Source organism: Lipotes vexillifer, unplaced genomic scaffold (genome assembly GCF_000442215.2).
Source record: "Lipotes vexillifer unplaced genomic scaffold, Lipotes_vexillifer_v1.1 scaffold117, whole genome shotgun sequence".
NCBI lineage: Eukaryota > Metazoa > Chordata > Mammalia > Artiodactyla > Lipotidae > Lipotes > Lipotes vexillifer.
In genome coordinates this window covers 1,062,461-1,082,196 of record NW_006785593.1, presented here as the reverse complement: position 1 = coordinate 1,082,196, position 19,736 = coordinate 1,062,461, and the positions used below count along the sequence as shown (strand labels likewise).

General features: G+C 40.5%; 1 protein-coding gene across 1 annotated transcript in view; it reads right to left on the bottom strand.

The window, feature by feature from the left end:
• ACSS3 (acyl-CoA synthetase short chain family member 3) overlaps nucleotides 1–18,269 on the bottom strand; it is a 146,186-nt gene extending 127,917 nt beyond the window's left edge. Inside the window, exon 1 of the mRNA XM_007457662.1 lies at nucleotides 17,847–18,269. Coding sequence (XP_007457724.1) covers nucleotides 17,847–18,154 — 308 coding nt within the window. The 5' untranslated portion in view covers nucleotides 18,155–18,269. The remainder of the gene's footprint in view (nucleotides 1–17,846) is intronic.
• Nucleotides 18,270–19,736: the final 1,467 nt, after the last annotated feature.

Below are 19,736 nucleotides of genomic sequence, written 5' to 3'. Positions count from 1 at the left end.
TTTAAATATAATCCCCAATAAATATATGTTTAAAAGTACATCCTAAAGGAAAGTAAACGTCATCAGTCAGCCCTATTCAAGAGAGCTACTTAGGACACACTTTGGAGCAGTGGTCCTCAACCAGCCAACTCAGAAACAGGTCATGATGAGCTCATAAGGAACCAAACTCCAAATCAGAGCAGGTTCCTAGAAAACCAGACAGAGACCAGGATGCCCACGGGGACCCTAAGCAGGTAACCCTGAAACTTCAGAACCATCCAGGGAATCAGGAGGGGGCAGAAGAGGAGGTACACTCTCCAGTGTGAACTGATATTTGTTGGAAGGGAGAGAAGATGCCTTTTAGCATTTAATCCTAATGATAGCCATGACAACGTGATGAAGAAGGAACAAAAAGGAAAGGGGGAGAGGGAGAAAGGAGAAGAGAGAGCAGCCCCAGCACCTTGCAGGGCTGGAGAAGCCAATTTGTTGACATAGTGTCATCTTGCTCTGGTTAAGGAGAAATGGGAAGAAGAGAGGGGAGAGATAGGTAAGGATTGAAACTAATGTGCTCTAAACCTTAGGGCTTTAGGACTGCATATTTTTTCTGTGTTCATATTACATCTCCATCTTAACTATCCATTTCTCTCTCTTTAAGGCTATAACTCAGGCAGAATGATACGCTGCAATGTTCTGATGAAACTGTCCTCTACAGCTGATGCTCCCAGAAGGCAGACACCACATTCACTAACTCATTCTGCACACTTAGCTCATGTCCACAGAGAGATGTTCTATACCAGCTCTTATTAAAGTGGAAGGATACAATCAATCATTTTAGAAGGTCTAAAAAGAACTTTTTCTTCCCATTGAGCCTTGTAAATTATTCTGAGATTGTTTCTATAAAGACTATGTAATTAATTGAGGGAGATACACAGGGAGCATCAATTTTGTTTGTTTTATTGCTTAAAATAAAACGATCTGAAGCAAATGTGACACAATGTTAAGAGTTTACAATGCACAATGTTAAGAGTTTACAACGCCCAATGTTCAGGGTCCACTAAATTATTACCTTTATTTATTCTCTAAATGTTTCGTAAGGAAAAAGACTGTGGAGTCTTATTCACAATATTTATTAATATTTTTGGAGAAATATTTTGACAATATACATCAGAAAGTATATAATTTCTCTTTGACCCAGAAATCTTCTAAGAATTCATCAGCAAGAAGGAAGGAAAGAAAGAAACAGAGAGAGACAGATGGACAGTCAGACACAGGGACAGAGAAATCTTTGGAACGCTGCATCCAAAAAAGCAAGTATTTCTGCAAGTAAAGAGAAACCACCCAAAAATCAACAGGAAGGGATTGTGAAATAAATAATCTTACATTCACCCAATATGTTTAAATATTCTGCATACACTAAAAATCATGAAACAGAAGAACAGAGGAATGGAAACATCACAACTTATTCCAAGTGGGAAAATGAGTTATCAAACAATATGAACAGTATAATTCTATTTTCCTGTAAGAACAAAAATAGAGACCCAGAGAGTCAAACAGACTGACAAACAGAGATAATAGATTTTTAAAAGGCACAACACATACACATAAAAAAAATATGTGTGTACAAAAACTGGTGGTGAACCTGAATAAGGTTTTCAGTCTAACTAACTGTATTGTACAAATGTCAGTTTTGGTTTTGATAATGTACTATAGTCATGTAAGATGTTATCATTGGGGAAAGCTGAGTGATGGGTACAAATGACCTCCTTCTACAATTTTTTCAACTTCTTATGAGTCTACAATTATTCCAAAATAAAAATTTAAAAAGAAAATAAAAGACTGAAGGGAAATATACTGACTATACCAAGATATATACCAAGAATTATTTACATATTGAACTATAATTGATATTCCACCTATTTTGGCTTTCCAGACTATTTTGGCTTTCCTGAGTTTATCTAATTAAAACTTAAAGTAATACTGCACTTTTGTGGGGGAAAAGCATAAACCTAAATTTCAATCAGAATTACTTTTGAACAACAAATGTCAATGAAAAGTAATTCAAAACTTAGATCTCAAACCTAGGCTTTGTGATTATAAAACCTCTGCTCTTTTACCTAAGCCAGATTATATCCCCTCCAATTTCCCACCTTCACTCTCACCAAAACAACTTTACACACAGACAGAAACTAAATCTAACTTAACTAACCAGATACCACTGAGTGTAAGTTAAAACATTAAGAAAAGTAACCTACTGTACAGCACAGGGAACTCTACTCAGTGCTCTGTGGTGACCTAAATGGGAAGGAAATTCAAAAAAGAGGGGATATATGTATACGTATAGCTGATTCACTTTGCTGGTACAGTAGAAATTAACACAACATTGTAAAGCAGCTATACTCCAATAAAAACTAATAAAAAAAGAAAAGTAGACAAAATTTTTATTGTCTTTTTTCCCTGGTTTTATCATCAAAAAATCTAAGAACAAGGTCACAAACTACATCTTTGCTCTATCCTTGCCAATTCTCCCACTATCTACATATCATATCATAGATAAAACATTTTCCACTCACATTTCGATAATTTGAAACTTGGACACAGTGCAGCCTGCTCAACTATCCAAGAGTTCATTATCCAGCTGGTGCTAACCAAGCTCATTATGTCTCTTTATTCTCTTTTTTGTTACTTGTCTTTTCTTCACCTTCCTGTGTGTTAGCACCTCTAGCAGAAAATGAGAGGCTGCACAAAGGGATAAAATTAAAATTGGTTGACTCTTTGATCTATTAAAGGATTCATTGGTTACAAAATGACCACTGTTCATCAAAATGTGAACCTGAGTGTTCTAGTTACTCATACCTCAACAGTCAAAGATAATTCAGAGTAGATTGTAAAATAAAAGCAAATTTTATTACCCATATTTTCAGAAAATAATTAACTAGGTAGTTCATATCACTCATGATTATTCTCCTTTTATTAAACAGGAAAATGAAAGCTATCTTATTACAAGCAAAAATACTTTTTTTCTTTGATGTATGAAATCATACCTCAAAGTTATACTCTACCTGGACTCTCATTCAGCACCTGGAATAGTACCTGGCATGTAGGAGGCATTCAAACATTTGATGAGTGAACAAGAGAAAGAATGAGAGAATAAATGAAGGAACAAATGAGTTAGGAATGGATAGGTTCTAGAGCCAAAAAACTCCACTTTTAACAGGTCAACAAATGTGTGTGTGTGTGTGTGTGTGTGTCTGTGTGTGTGCATCTGACTTGTTTTTAAATCTGTTAACACCAGTAGTATGAGGATAAAACAGGATTAACTGGAGAGGAAATATGACACAATGAGAAGCTGATACACAGATTTGGTTTTTCATCCAAGATCTGCCACCTGCATTCTAAGTGAACATGAGCTATTTACTTAACTTTCCCTAAATTCTTCTTTAAGAACGTATTCTCTTGAGAAGTTAAAAAAACTATGGTAAGGAGTATTACTGGTGCTATTCTTACTGTGATAATATATTTTGTATTGTGTAACACTTCAACACACACTCACAAACACACTCACATATGTGCATGCACACACACTCATACAAGTACACATGTATAGAGTAAAATCATCTTTTAGGATTTAAGAGATTTTGATTTGAGTATTATTATTTCCATCAAATACAATATTTGAAATAACTAGATATTTAATAAGAAAAAGAAAATCTTCCTAATTAAAATTTTTTTCTAATTATAAATTTTAAAATTAATCCTTTTATAAATTAATTAAACTAAGGAAAGGAAATTTCATTAAGTTGGATCTTAGGCTGTAAGATCTAAGGCTGTAACAACAAATTACATTTCAAACAGTTCTTGAAATATTCGGGTGAAATGAGATGTTTAGAGTAGATATATGTAGATCTTGAGCAGTCAGAACTCAACATTTTAAAATAATATTAAAATCAGTTTTGCCTTTTTCTAAAATTCAAGCTTTTATCAGATTAAGATCAGCTTTTATTCCCAACAATGTAAATATTAACATTTTTATCATTTGTGGCAATACCATAAATGTATCCTAGAGAAATAATATTTTAATGTTACCTCATAGCTGTCATTTTTTTTCTTTCTTTTAAGTTTTTTAAACGGAGGTATAATCCATATATAACATTATATTAATTTCAGTATATAACATAATGATTTGATATTTGAGTACACGGTATACAAATTTTTCTTTTTTCTTATGATGAGGACTTTTAAAATTTACTCTCTTAGCAACTTTCAAGTATGCAATTCAGCATTATTAACTGTAGTCACCACGCTGTCCGTTACATTCCAGGACTTATTTATCTTGCAACTGGAAGTCTGTACCTTTTGACCACCTTCACTCATTTCACCTACCCCCAACCCCCTCCCCTTTGGCAACCACCAGTCTGTTCTCTGCATCTATGAGCTTAGTTTTTGTTTTGTTTTGTTATTTGTTTTGGTTTTTAGAATCCACATATAAGTGAAATCATACAATATTTGTCTTTTATTACTTTTAACCAGTGGGCTTTCTTTGTTAAATAAAATTTGGTCTATCTGGTTAAGATATTTACTAAAAAAAAAAAAAGACTAAAAACTGATAATCTGGTAACATGATACTGATACAACTCTTAAATCTGAAATTCTTGGAACCTGATATGTGCCGAGACAACTTCCCCAGTCCATACTCACATGGGAACTTGGTCTGTACCATATAAGTAAAGTATCTCCCTCCTTGCAGTATGTGTGTCTTTGGCTTGGGGACTCGATAAATATGTTGAAGAGAAGCAAAAGGAGCTAACTGCCTCATAGTGAAACTTAGACTCATGAAGACAAGAAAATTTCAGACCCTCTGATGCCTAGGGAGAAAGAAGATTCATGGATCATTTTGGGTCTTGGTGGGATGGATGATTCAGGTAATATCTACCTGTAATTTATATAAGAACCTAGATTTAGAAGATGGATTAAGAAGGTTAATCTCTATGTGGTGAAGTTTTAAAATCAGTTTGATGGATATATACAAGGTTATGTGCATTCCACTGCAGAGACAACAACAGAGGTGACTGAGATCTGACCCCTGCCCTTCTATCACCTAGTTGTGATTTTTTTAATTACTGGGAAGAGAAAAGTATCAGTGGAGTATGAGCTTATATAGTGGGTGTATAGTGACTAAATGGAGATGGGAATTGAGCATTCTTTGCCAAACTAGCTTAAAGGGAAATAAGATTCAAGGTGATGGGCTTTTTAGGAAAGAACCATTTGTCAAGAAGACATGTACAAGTTGACTCTGGGAAAACAGTGAAGATTTACATTCCACTAAAATGTGAGGAGAGTGGAAGGCACATAGAAACCCAGGAGACAACTGGGAGAAAGGAAGTTACATCTCTGATTAAAATGTTTTTTAATTTTAACACTGTTCTCATTCCTTTGTACTTTCTAGCTACAGTCATATGACAACCAGACAGAAGTTAAAGAGGGTAGTCACAACTCATTACCAAAATTAGGCTTTTACCATGTGACCCAATGGGTGTGAAAAATTAAGTCTACCGCTATATTACAAGTCACTTAATCTCTCTGTCCTTTAGTTTACAGTCATAAGAATGCATTATAACTAAACCTACCTCACAGGCGTCAGAAGGATTCAAAAAAATACAGTCTTAGCATAGCGTCTGACCCAGAGCAAGTGCTCCATAATTAGTGACGGCTGTTGTATTGCCATGGGTGTTATTACTGTTGTTATTATCATCATTATTGAGAGGCCTGCCTCAGTTTTAAAGAAAGGAATGAATAGCTCAGTCATGAGCTAGAGAATAATCGCATGTGAGTTTCCTTCTCAATCTATTACAGACTCTCCAAATATTATTGTGTTTCACCCCCTAAACATTCAAAGGAAAATTTAACATTTTTAGATCATTTGTTCCCCAAAGTTTTGCAACACAACTCATAGTCCTTGCACCGGATTTCAAAAACAAGATATTCACATTAGAACCAAGAGAGACAGATGCAATATGATTCCTAAAAAAACTCATCTCTGCCCTTAACATATGCCATTTATCAAGGCCTGTCCACCTGTACTAGGATCAAAAAGAAAAGCAATGAAAGCAAAACAGCAAAGAATACTATACTTGAATGCATTAAAAAAGTAATCAAAATCAACAACTTCCGTAATTACAAACATACAACAAGTCCTAGTATTTTCTTTTACTGAGAAGTTGGAGGACAGGAAAATTTTCAAATACTCATAATTAGATGAATTAATTAGGCTACTTATCACCATGTTCTCATAAAAATAATGTTAAAGCATACTACAAGCAATGAGTAATGTGGTCATTATAGATTTTCCTTAAGCCAAAAAACCAACACAGCATTTTTAAGAGAAGGGCTTAATATTGTTTTCTACTGTCCAGGAAACATTTCTAAAGTAGGTAACAATTAATATAAAGCCCCTCTCCCGCCACTTTTGGGACTGTTGCACACATTTTAAATATTTTATATTAAAAAAAGTTTATTTTTTCAAAGAACATCAATCTATTATTCCAGATATAATAGGGATATTTTCCAAACGTTTCTGACATGTAGATCCAGATTTTTTTTTTTTTTTTTTTGGCATTATGCAGGCCTCTCACTGTTGTGGCCTCTCCCATTGCAGAGCACAGGCTCCGGACACGCAGCCTCAGCGGCCATGGCTCACAGGCCTAGTCGCTCCGCGGCATGTGGGATCTTCCCAAACCAGGGCACAAACCCGTGTCCCCCTGTATCGGCAGGCGGACTCTCAACCACTGCACCACCAGGGAAGCCCGATCCAGATTTTTTAAATTACTTTTAGTGGTTTCAGTGGAGAAGGGGTAAGAAAAGAAAAAAAAAAACTAAAATTAACTAATTATTATAGAAACAATATAATGTAGTATATATTTAGATAGAGTACAGACACTAAATTCAGACTGCCTGGGTTCAAATCCTAGATCTGCTATTTACTAGTTTTATATGTTGAGGCAAGTTTCTTAAACTCTCTGTATCTCCATTTCCATACCCACTAAACGAGAATAAAAGGTACCTTACATCACAGGGTTGTTAGAAATATTAAATAAATTCAAGTACTTAAATAAATTTAAGTACTTAGTATCATACCTGGCTCATAGCATGGATACCATAAAGCTTAGCTGTTCTCACTATATGCTGGACACTCACTATTTATGTACACGAGCAAACTTACTCATTCTAACAGTCCTAGAAGTTATTATTATAGATTATATATTGTTGATTTCACAATCAATAAAGATAGGCTGGATTACACACAGTAACAATGGCAAACTCTCAACAACTTGAAAAAACGTTTACTTCTCACTCATGCAACTTTACTGAGGCTTCAAGTGGACTCCCAGAAGCATTGTTATCTATGCATTTTTGCTCAGCAATCCAGGCTACAGGTGCTTCCACGATGGATCTGACAGACCAGAGGGGACTAAAGATTGAAGCACTGGCCACTAAATGTTTCACCAGGAAGTGACACGCCTCAGTCCGGTTGCATTAGCCAAAGCTAATCACATAACCACGCCTGGGTGGGGAAATCCAACCCTCCTGTGTGCTCAAAAGTAGAGAACAGACATTGCTGAACAATAATACCCACCACAGTCCCCATTTTATAATTATTTGGGACAATGTATTGTTCAAAGAGTGGGGCCTAAGTTTTAACCCAGATCAGTTTGTTTTTCTCCACTAATAATGATCCGAGGGGCTTCCCTGGTGGCACAGTGGTTGAGAGTCCACCTGCTGATGCAGGGGATGCAGGTTCGTGCCCTGGTCTGGGAGGATCCCACATGCCGCGGAGCGCCTGGGCCTGTGAGCCACGGCCACTGAGCCTGAGCATCCGGAGCCTGTGCTCCGCAACGGAAGAGGCCACAACAGTGAGAGGTCCCTGTACCGCCAAAAAGAATAAAATAAAATAATGATCCTCAATAGTTTTTTTCTCCTACCCACCAAAATAGCTTATTGCAGGGGTCCCTAACCCCCAGGCCAAGGACCAGTAGCAGTCCGCTGCCTGTTGGGAACCAGGCCACAGAGCAGGAGGTGAGCAGTGGGCTAGCGAGCTCAGCCTCATCTGCCGCTCCCCGCCATTCCCCACTGCTTGCGTTACCGCCTGAACCATCCCCCGACAGCCCTCACCTTCCGTGGAAAAATTGTCTTCCACAAAACTGGTCCCTGGTGCCAGAAGGTTGGGGACCGCTGGCTTATCGTACAAATTCCCGTTAGTAACAGTGACAAACTTCATTCGCCCTTGATTAAGCAGGGAGAGTTGGGAAGAAGGCAATGTCAGGGCATTTGTGGTTTAGAAAAGCGCTAAATTCTCAACTGAGAATTGATGAAACTCTACGAAAACTTTAAAAAAGTGCGGAGAGGGCTTCCCTGGTGGCGCAGTGGTTGAGAGTCCGCCTGCCGATGCAGGGGACACGGGTTCGTGCCCTGGTCCGGGAGGATCCCACATGCCGCAGAGCAGCTGGGCCCGTGAGCCATGGCCGCTGAGCCTGCACGTCCGGAGCCTGTGCTCCGCAATGGGAGAGGCCGCAACAGTGAGAGGCCCGCGAACCGCAAAAAAAAAAAAAAAAAAAGTGCGGAGAGAAAGCAAAGTGAGATTAGTGCAAAGGTAGATTTTTCTAAGCTCCATTGCATTTGCCTATGGTTATTTTAGCAAACAGTCAATAATAATGATTTTATGTCCCTTCAAACTACTAAATATTTTTACCATTTTATTGTACTAATTTTTTTTGCACAACTATCTATATTGATCATGTCTACAGCAGATACTGAGTATTTTTTCTTTTCCCTTAGTCTTCCCAAATTTCTTTTACTTAACTGATGTCTCTTGGGAGACATCTTAAAAATTATACTTGGGAAATGCTGTTATTCTAACATCAAAACCTAAGGAGAACGTATTCCTATTGCCCAGAGTTATCTCTTAAATCAAAGACCTACAAGACTTCAGATGCGTTTCTTCCACTGAGAGCAACTTATATGTTAAATCAGTAAAATTCACTACTTACCTACAAGTTATAAATCAAACGCTATCCAAACAACGTATTTGAAAAACCTGTTTTCAGCTATTCTAAGATTTTCAACTGGACTATTTCAAACTGGAAACTCTTAAACTTCAATCTTCCTAGACAGTATAAGAATAACACTACTCCTTTCTATGCACTGTCGCTTACCTCATTTGGCCATAATACCAGCAAAAGTTTATATAATTCATACTTTTTACAAGTTCTCTAACCACATGGTTTAAATAATTAATTTCTACATTCAGATGTGCTTCCTAAAACTGTAATTTAAAGAAGTTATTACACTCATATATATTATCACAAAGATTCATTAGCCTCCCACACATTTCTCACAAATGTCACGCCACAATGGAAAGCAATGATCTCCCTCATGGAGTTGCTGCTTAAGCAGAAATTCTTTAAAAAAAAAAAAAAGAAAGAAAGAAAAAGAAGAAGGAGAAGGAGAAACAAATAATTTCAACCACTGGATTTTTTTTTCTCAACTAACAGTATATAGCATGAACAAAGGAAAAGTAAGCCACCTTCCAGGAGGTGATAAGAGTTTGGACTTTCTCCCACACTTGGTCACAGCTGATTGAATGTCCATTGTTCATTGATTGTGCCATTTGTCAGGCAATCCATCCTTGCTTATGTAATCATAGCATTCCAGTAGTTCACTCTGTTCTGTCCTGAACGTTCAGCAGCACGACAGAGAAAATTACACACAGAACAGCACCAAGCCGCTGACCTTTAGAATATAAAATAAGGCCGATCTTTTGAAATTGGTCTTTGTTGACGAGGTTATCTGAGGGACAGTATTTCTAACAGGCCATTTTTCATGCTGACCAGATACCTTCATAAAATATTTTTTATTTATAAAAGATGATAATTTAAATTTTAAATATACCTGTACTGTGCACAATATTATGAATAAATACATTTCATTTAGAGTTTGTCAAAGGGGGACACATTTTTCATCTCTAGGTAAAACTCTCACCTTCAAACCAGAATTAAATATAATTTTAATAATACCTGATAAATACGAAGGAAATTTTACAGGAAAGAAAGAAAGAGAGAGAGAGACTGAATTTCTGAAACAGTTTAACGTGGCTGACTAATTGTTTGCCAAAGAATCAAAATTCAGTAGAGGAATTAAATTACTTTCTGGTTATACAAAATCCACATTATGTTTTCCTTATTTGTTTTCTTTTGAAAGAATGTCAAATTCAGAAAAGTTGCAAGTACAAGATAAAGAACTTCCTTCCCTCTGAACCACTTATTGACATGATGTCTGAAACCCCAGAATAATTTAACAAATCAACAAATCTTAGTTCTTTCATCTTTTTTAACTGTCTCCTTATCTTCCCTGTCAAACTTACAATCAAATGCTTAGATATCTAGCTCACTAGAATCTCTGCAATATACAAGAACATATAGATCTGCTGAGTAGCTTTTTACTCCATCTTTTAGACTTTTCCATTTTGTTTCTTCCATAAACTTGTGGTATCTAAAGAAAAAAAAAGATAAGAAACCACACAAAGTTCAACTTGTAAAAACACGGAGTCCTGTTGATGGGGAACAGGTTTCAAAATAAGCAAAATTCCCTTGATTCCTATTTCACAGATTTCTTCACTCTGCCTTTAAACAAAGGATTCTCCTAAAGGGGGAGGAGGGGAAAGTAAAGATAGTGAGGAAATTATTTTTCAGGTAACCCAGACTCCTCCACATGCTATCATCTTGTCTCCCCTTCCTGTCACTGTCAAACATCTCCATGGACTTTTTTTCCCTACCATCAGTTCACCCTGTAATGCAGGATTCTGGCTTTGGCGTTCATCTCTCCATTGACATCGCATTATTAAAAGTCACTGAGGAGGACTTCCCTGGTGGCACAGTGGTTGAGAGTCCGCCTGCCGATGCGGGAGACACGGGTTCGTGCCCCGGTCCGGGAGGATCCCACATGCCGCGGAGCGGCTGGGCCCGTGAGCCATGGCCGCTGAGCCTGCGCGTCCGGAGCCTGTGCTCCGCAACGGGAGAGGCCACAACAGTGAGAGGCCCGCGTACCGCCAAAAAAAAAAAAAAAAAAAAAAGTCACGGAGGATCCCTGAGTCAAAACTGCTATCTTTCAATCCTCAATAGCCTCAAAACATCTCTCGAGCCCTTTACCGCTATTGATTTGCCCTATTTTTACCTCTTCTCTCCCTCTTACTCCATGGCACAAAATGCTGTTCCTTCTCCTACTTCTTTGAACAAGCCTCATTCACTCTCATAGGTTTTTTTTCCCCTTCCACTTGTCTTCCAAGTTCAGTTTTTAGTATTTTTTTTCTTTCTCTCTCTCCCTCTCCTCTTCCTCCCTCTAAATTGCTCTCTCTCTCTCTCCCCACTTGGCATTCACCGAGCTTCAGCTCTCACCTCTTTACAAATTTCAGTCAAATCTATAATTCTACAAGTCCTCGCCAAGTTTTCAACTCATTATCTTTAATTTCACAATCAATTCCTCCACTTGGATATCTGAGTCAAACTGTCACGTTCACCATAACTTCTTTACTTCCCTACACCCCACTGCCAGGCAGTCACTATGTCTAATTTAGCTTGGGACAGCAGTCACTCAGTTCCGGCCAAGTGTTGCAATGCAAGAATGCTGACTCACTGCTGACAGATATTCTGCTTTTTTTTTTTAAGAGAAGCCCCCAGAAACTGATTAAAGGAAATTTAGATTTTAGATGAAATCTTCCACTGTTTAAATACTGACAACTACTTTAAAAAGCAAACAAACAAAAAGCACCTGGGTCACACAAACCTATCTGCAGGATTACAATCAGGTTGTGACTTACAGCCTAAGAAGTGAAGGCAAATGCCTTAGCTTCTATTCCAAGCCTTCCAAAACCATCCTGAAACTACCTTCTGAATTCAAGTAACAGTAACTCAAAATTACCACTAGAAGCCAACTGGTCTACTATTCATTCTATCCTACAAGTATATTTGGTTCTTTCTCACCGCTATACCTCTGTCATGTTTGTTCTGTACACAGAAGTGTTTTTCTTTCCAAGTCCTACTTTAAGATTGAATTTAAATGCTATCATTTCCCTGAAAACTTCCTGGACCATATGAGCTTATATATTCCAAAGACATTAGTACCTAGTACTGTGTGTCAGGCACAGTCCTAGACGTTTTACATGCTCCCCACCACCACTATAATCCTAAGAAATTGATACTATCATCATTCTTATTTTATTCTTATTCAATAAGGATATTGAAGCCTGTCCAAAGCAAGCGGGGACCTGGGGTTGAACGCAAACACTTCTTGTTCCAGTGCAGAAAGAAGAGTAGTAAATTCAAGTTGATCATCTACTATGTGACATGTGTTTTGTGCCAGGAAATTTTTAAATCCTTAACAAGACTCACCAGACCATTTACAATATGGCTCTCTTCTTCTATTATTTCTTGATAATTTCCCTGCCTCGTTAGCCTTCTTTCAGTTTCTAGAATTTACTGAGCTACCTCACACCTCACGGACTTTGCACGTACTGTTTTCTTTGTCTGCAATGTTCCTCTCTCCTTCTGAGTCTACTCTCTACTCACTGTGATCTCAGTTTAACCATCATTTCTTCAAGACTCCTACCATGATCCTTCCAGAAAAGATTATGTTAAGTCCCTCTATTATTGCATAGTATCTACTGCAACTCTAAATAAATAGGTTTGTAATAATTTAATGTATGTCTCCCCTAACACTGTGTAGTGAGTTTCTCCACTATCTCTTTCATCACTTTCTCTGTACTATACACACAGTGAGTGAATGATTGGTGTCTTTATCACTTATGAGCCATTTTAAGACCTAGAGGGATTAAACAACCTTTATCTCATAGCTAGTAAGAAACTGAGATCTTGCATGTTAACCTAAACAATTTCCATCACAGAGATGTTAACCAAGCACAAATCATTTTCTAATAATCTGCATTCAGTCAGAGTCTTTTCCTTTTCAGGTTATAGTCACTGTTAATGCATATTAAATTCTAAACCAAACAGTATGTGAGAGTCTGATCATTGAATGTTGTTTAAATAAATAGAAAATGTTGTTTAAAAAAAAAGAATTGCAATGCTTCCAAAGAAAGGGATAAGGGATGACACAGACTGAAGAGTTAACCACAATGCATGCAAAAGTGAGTTGCCTAATTCTTCAGAGTGGCAGCTGGATTTCAATTTCAGGAAAGGCAGCAGGATGTCTAATTCATCAGGAGAAAATAACCAAAACATACATTCTGCTGCCAGGATTAGAGAAATTACTAGGAGTTCTAATTGCTTCACCTTATATTTCAGTTCTCTACTGAAGTCTCTATAATAGAGAATTTAGTCCCCCAAAAGCTAGGTGTCAACAATGTGAATTAACCAACAAACTGTGAGGAAAGGTGGTTCTTCACATATTCCTAAAGCACCTACATGTAATTTGTCTTTCAAAGATCTCAGTGATTACAGTCCCAGAAATGTATTTTACAGGGCTATTGCCTACAATAGAAAGTCCCTAGTATATCACCCTTAAAGATTTCTATTCCTTCCTCATACTACTGCATTTGTAAACTACTATTGGGTAGTTTACGCCATTATGAAAGCTAATATGCATTACTATTTATGCATTGGGGCTTTTGGTAGGCCTGTAGATTCAGAGGGAAGTTTACTTTCATGAAAAATGAACAGACAAGCTTATAATGAGGAAAGAGAATCCCTCTTGCCTCTTGGAAGCCAAAGGGCATCAGAGATCTTGACTACACCTATGTCAGCTCCACCTAGAAGAGAACAATTAGCTGTAGCAACCCCTCCTCGTTTTACTTAAGAACTTGGCAGTCAACATCTCCCTTCCCCCTTCCCAGCTTCAAAAAGAAGTAAGCAACGCACCTTCACATCAAATTGTGCCTGTAACCACTTACCACCTCCCAAGACATACAGAATCAAAAATCATCAGATCTATGTATCCTGTTATCTATCACTTTTCAAACTCATGCCTGTTCTGTCCTAGAATCTATGGACATAAATTAAAAAGAAAAAAAAAAGACATTTGTCCTGCCCTTGAGTTTACCTTTGCAGAAAAATGTTAACCAATGAGAAATACCTGCAAATAGGATTCAGACTGAAACCACATATTGAATGAAGTTTCAGATTAGATGTATGGTCTGCTGTGTCTACTTGCCTCCCCAACTCTGCTCTGCCAACCAAACTCCTTAGTAAGACGGAATCACACTGCTAAAATAAATACAGACTCGAAGACTTATCTGTTACTCACTTTGATCTGTTGGGCTGCTATAAAACAGGTACAGCCACATGATTCCAAGAGTACAAAGACAAAGAATTCAGATACAATATTGTCAAATGTCAGGGATCTCCAAGGTACTGAATTTTTGAAAATACCTACAAGGACCCTTTGACAAAAATCCTCATTAAAAAAGGAACATTTGGGGGCTTCCCTGGTGGCGCAGTGGTTGAGAGTCCGCCTGCCGATGCAGGGGACATGGGTTCGTGCCCTGGTCTGGGAGGATCCCACATGCCACGGAGCGGCTGGGCCCGTGAGCCATGGCCGCTGAGCCTGCGCATCTGGAGCCTCTGCTCCGCAGTGGGAGAGGCCACAACAGTGAGAGGCCCATGTACTGCAAAAAAAAAAAAAAAAAAAAAGGAACATTTTATGCATACAAAATTTTTTAAATTAATTTATTTATTTATTTTATTTATTTTGGGCTGTGTTGGGTCTTTGTCACTGCACGCAGGCTTTCTCTAGTTGCAGCAAGGGGGGGGCCACTCCGTGCTGCTGTGCATGGGCTTTTCACTGCTGCGGCCTCTCCCGTCGTGGAGCACAGGCTCCAGGCGCACGGACCCCAGCAGTTGTGGCACACGGGCTCAGTAGCTGTGGCTTGCGGGCTCTCTACAGCACAGGCTCAGTAGTTGTGGCACACAGGGCCCAGTTGCTCCGCAGCATGTAGTATTCCCCTGGACCAGGGCCCAAACCCACGTCCCCCTCATTGGCAGGCGGACTCCCAACCACTGCACCACCAGGGAAGCCTGCATACAATTTTTAAAAATTTAGGCAAGCAACTAGAAATTACAAGGAGAAAAAAACATCAGAGAGAAAATCTCCAGATCTTAAATGTCTATCTGATGGACACTTTGATTTCCACATTCTCTGCACTCCCTTGAGCCCTCACCAACTTCAACTAATCCTCTAGAAACCTGTCCTTTCCTTTCCATTGCCACCATCGGCAATGGTCTGACCATTGCCTTAGGTCTGGCCCTCATTGGTTTTTAATTGGAATATCCCAGTGACTTCTTAATTGGGTTCTCTGCACACAGTTTTATGCGAAGGATGCTCACGTAAATAATCTCAGTTCCATACTTTATGACAGATACATGGACATAGAACTTTTTGAGAACACATTCTTAGGCGAGACAATAATTCTGTGTTTTGATCTGAGAAACACTAGGATGTCCTGTTCTTAAATAATTGTGGTATGAAAGTACAAAGACAACTATTCTTCCTCTAACATTTATAGGGTCTATTTCATTAAGACTTGGTCTTAACCCTTTAATAAATTAATCTTCTTACTAGTTCTACATTTATATACGAGAAAACTGAAGCACAGAGAGATTAAGCAACTTGCCTATGAACACACAGCCAGTAACTGTAAGGGCCAGAACTCAAACTCAAAATTCTGGCACCAGATACCATGCTGTTGACCATCATGACCCCTACCCCCACCGCTTCGCCGCATGCATACCAAGTGCCTGGGCCACTGTCCGGCACATAAGAGAGGATATGAAAAATCCTCTGACACACTACTGAAAAAATTGAACTGGATGGGGAAGTGTGCTCAGATTCTAAAGATAAAACCACCTAAACAGCTCCAAATAATCAACAGAGGACAGAGCATGGTGGTGACAGAGAACAGTCTCTGGTCAAGATGTCTTTCTCCATTTCAGGTTCCTACTTTCAACAAGAAGGCATTTGTCACCATCATCAAAAAATCTACAAACAATAAATGCTGGAGAGGGTGTGGAGAAAAGGGAACCCTCTTGCACTGTTGGTGGGAATGTAAATTGATACGGCCACTGTGGAGAACAGTATGGAGGTTCCTTTAAAAACTAAAAACAGAACTACCAGGTGACCCAGCAATCCCACTACTGGGCATATACCCTGAGAAAACCATAATTCAAAAAGAGTCATGTACCACAATGTTCATTGCAGCTCTATTTACAATAGCCTGGACATGGAAGCAACCTAAGTGTCCATTGACAGATGAATGGATAAAGAAGATGTGGCACATATATACAATGGAATATTACTCAGCCATAAAAAGAAATGAAATTGAGTTATCTGTAGTGAGGTGGATGGACCTAGAGTCTGTCATACAGAGTGAAGTACGTCAGAAAGAAAAAAACAAATACCGTATGCTAACACATATATATGGAATCTAAGGGAAAAAAAATTGGTTCTGAAGAACCTAGGGGCAGGACAGGAATAAAGACGCAGACCTACTAGAGAATGGACTTGAGGACACGGGGAGGGGAACGGTGAGCTGGGACAAAGTGAGAGAGTGGCATGGACTTACCTATACCACCAAATGTAAAATAGATAGCTAGTGGGAAGCAGCCGCATAGCACAGGGAGATCAACTGGGAGCTTTGTGACCACCTAGAGGGGTGGGATAGGGAGGGTGGGAGGGAGACACAAGAGGGAGGAGATATGGGGATATATGTATATGTATAGCTGATTCACTTTGTTGAAACTTAAAGCAGAAACTTAACACACCGTTGTAAAGCAATTATACTCCAATAAAGATGTTTAAAAAAAAGAAGGCATTTGTCAAATGCAAGCCTGACCATGTCATTCACTGCTGGGAACTTGGAAACCCCACTGCAGTGTTTTGCAAACTTTTACAAGAAACATCTCTCCCTAATGGCTTGCTGATGAAAGCAACCACACTCTTAAGGCCCATGGCCCAAAGAGCAGCCACAACTCTTTGAGTTCTGACTGTGTGACTCACCCTTAATACTCTGGCAAGTTTGAGATTTATTCTACAAATGTATCTCTGTTTGTTACAATATAAAAACAATGTTTACAACTACTTATAACTGCAACTCTAGGAGGAAAACGAAAAGCAAAAAACTTCATTCCTACCATGATTTCTAGCACCACCTACCTGTATGCAAATTCTTTCTGGGTACTCCGTACTGCAGCTTCATATACAGGACAGGGCTGTGGACCTAATCCGAGCTACTTGGCATGATACCCAAATCCCTTCCCAAACCAACCCCTGACTCACCAGCCCCCTTTCCCACCTCTCCAGCCAACACAATTAGTCGCAACCATATCAACAGTTAAATTTCAACCTGTGTTCCACCTCGTGGACTTTAATTAGGACCTTGTGCTTTGAGAAGACATATCCACCCTTCCAAACCCTACTTAGATGTAATCTTATTGAAGTCGTTCTTCCTCCAAGTGTGTGGATACTTAGTAACACTCCCCTAGTTTATCCCTCTTCTAGCACTTGTTTCCCCGTGGCTGCTTCCCATACTAGCCTGTGCTGTCCCTGGGGGCTGGCTCTTGCTCAACTAAGCAGAGCCCTGCCATACAGGTAAATTTCTGGTCCATAGGAAGCGGGGCTCACAATAGGTAACCTAATCCTTCAGGACAAGGCAAAAGAGCTGACTACGAAATAGAAATTAAACACAAATTAAAAGGTCTGAGCATATCTCCAGTCGCATTCTCTTTCCCAAAAGAACTCCAGGTTCCGGTGCAGGGGACGCCAAGCCTTGACACCCAAGAGAGAGGCGGGTGGGCGAAGACGTCACTTACCAACTGGTGGAAGGCGAATGCCTGTTCTCCAGCGTTTTGGTCCAGGGCTTGTACCAGCTGATCTGCTCCGCGGCTTTGCCCCAGAACCTCTCGGGGTCGGCCACCGAGGCCGCGAAGTGGGTCTTGTACTCGCAGCCGCCCGAGGACAGCGCCCGGCAGCCCCGGCCCCCGAGAGCGCCCCGTTGGCCGGGGGCCACGTACGCCCTGCGGGCCGGGCCGGCTCCCCGGGCGGGAGAGGACGCGGGCAGGGATCCCCCGAGTCCCCCGGCGCCGGTGACTTTGCGACACTGCAGCCAAGATGGCTTCATCGCTGCCGGCGGCGCCCCCCTGCAGGCTGCGCTGCCCGCGGTCCCGAGCCCTCTCCTCGGGCGACCCCTGGAGCGCTCGCGACTTCCTGAGGCCCGAGGGGAGCAGGCGGGAGGCGGGGGCAAATTCCGAGGTGTGCCCAGAGCACGGGAGTTTGGAAGTCACACTGGAGTCGCCGGGAAAAACCGACCTGGAGCGGCAGGGGAAGCCACAGGCTGCAGCGGGGGCGGGGAGGGGGGCTCACAGCGTCCCCGCGCCGGGCGAGAGCGGCGCCGCGCGAAACCCGACGCTTCCGCGCGTCTCCAGCTCCGCGACTTCGCCTGGAAAACCGCCCTCAGGCTGCAGAGCGGCCTCCCTTCTCCGACGCACAGGTACCCCTAAGGTGAGGCCGACGGATCCAATTCATTGTTTTCCAGCAAACAAACAGTGCGCAGCTTCTCGGGGTTGGTCTCTGGAGAGCCAGCCGGTGGAGCGGCCGCGCCTCGGCCCGCAGCGGAAATCCGCCAAGCTGGGCTCTGCGGCCCAGCCCCTGAAGTGTCGAGTTTTGTTTCTTTCTCTTTAAAACAAAGCTCCAACCGCAGCTATTTATAAAACAAGTGGCTCCTGGGCAAGGGCTGCTCCAGGATTTCCCGACGGCTGTGAGAGGAGGAGAAGTGGAGGGAGGTTGCCCGACCGAGTTGGGAAGTGCTTTGGGGGTGACTGGCGCTGGGGAAGGTTACGCCGTTGGAATGGGGATTCACTTGCCGACTGGACTCCCCGCAGGATCCAGGCAGAAAGCAGTGACCTGTTGCTTTTCCTCCCTGCCCATCCGCCTCTTTGGCGTTTCTTTGCCCTTTTTTTTTGGATGAGACCCCACGCTCCCCCCTCAAAAAAAAAAATTTAAGACCAAAGGAAGAGCAAAGTCAAGATGAATCAAAAGAGAAAAAGAGGAAGCCGAGGAAAATTAAAAGAGAAAGGCGGTATAGATTACCGTCAGGGTTTAACATTCTTCAGATTCCTTCACTGTTTTTTCTAGCCGTTAGTGAATTTCAGATGCCGTCTCGTTTGCCTTTGTTACGCCAAACATATGCTGTTTGGTGTGACGGTGCTTGCAGTTTTAAATGTAAAGATGTGTATGCCCGAATCTGAAGTGGGAAATAATGAATGCCCCGACCCTAGGAAGATTGTAAACAGATTTTTTTTTTCTGCAGGAAAAGAATAATGTGAAGATAAAGGTTAAACAGAACAGAGATAAATCTAATGCCAAACAAAGAACATTTCTTTAAATAATCACCTCAGCTATTCCCTTTCAACTAAGAAGGCACTAGACTTTTCCCTAACACCTGCAGCCTACTCTCTACCAAAGGCCTCACAGCAAATGATTTACAATAGCAAAAGGCACTTGTCAGTATTTGAATGCAGAGAGTTAGGAAGCCAGATAACCTCCTGTCTTCCTCCTTTCCTCTGCCCAGCCGTCTAATGCTGCTGTCTGGTCTACAAGATCCTCTGACCCCAAATCATCCCCTATTGTATTACAGTGATGTCCATCCATCTTCGTCGTTTGCTTAACAGATATGTGAGCCCCTGCCTTGTGTAGTTATGACT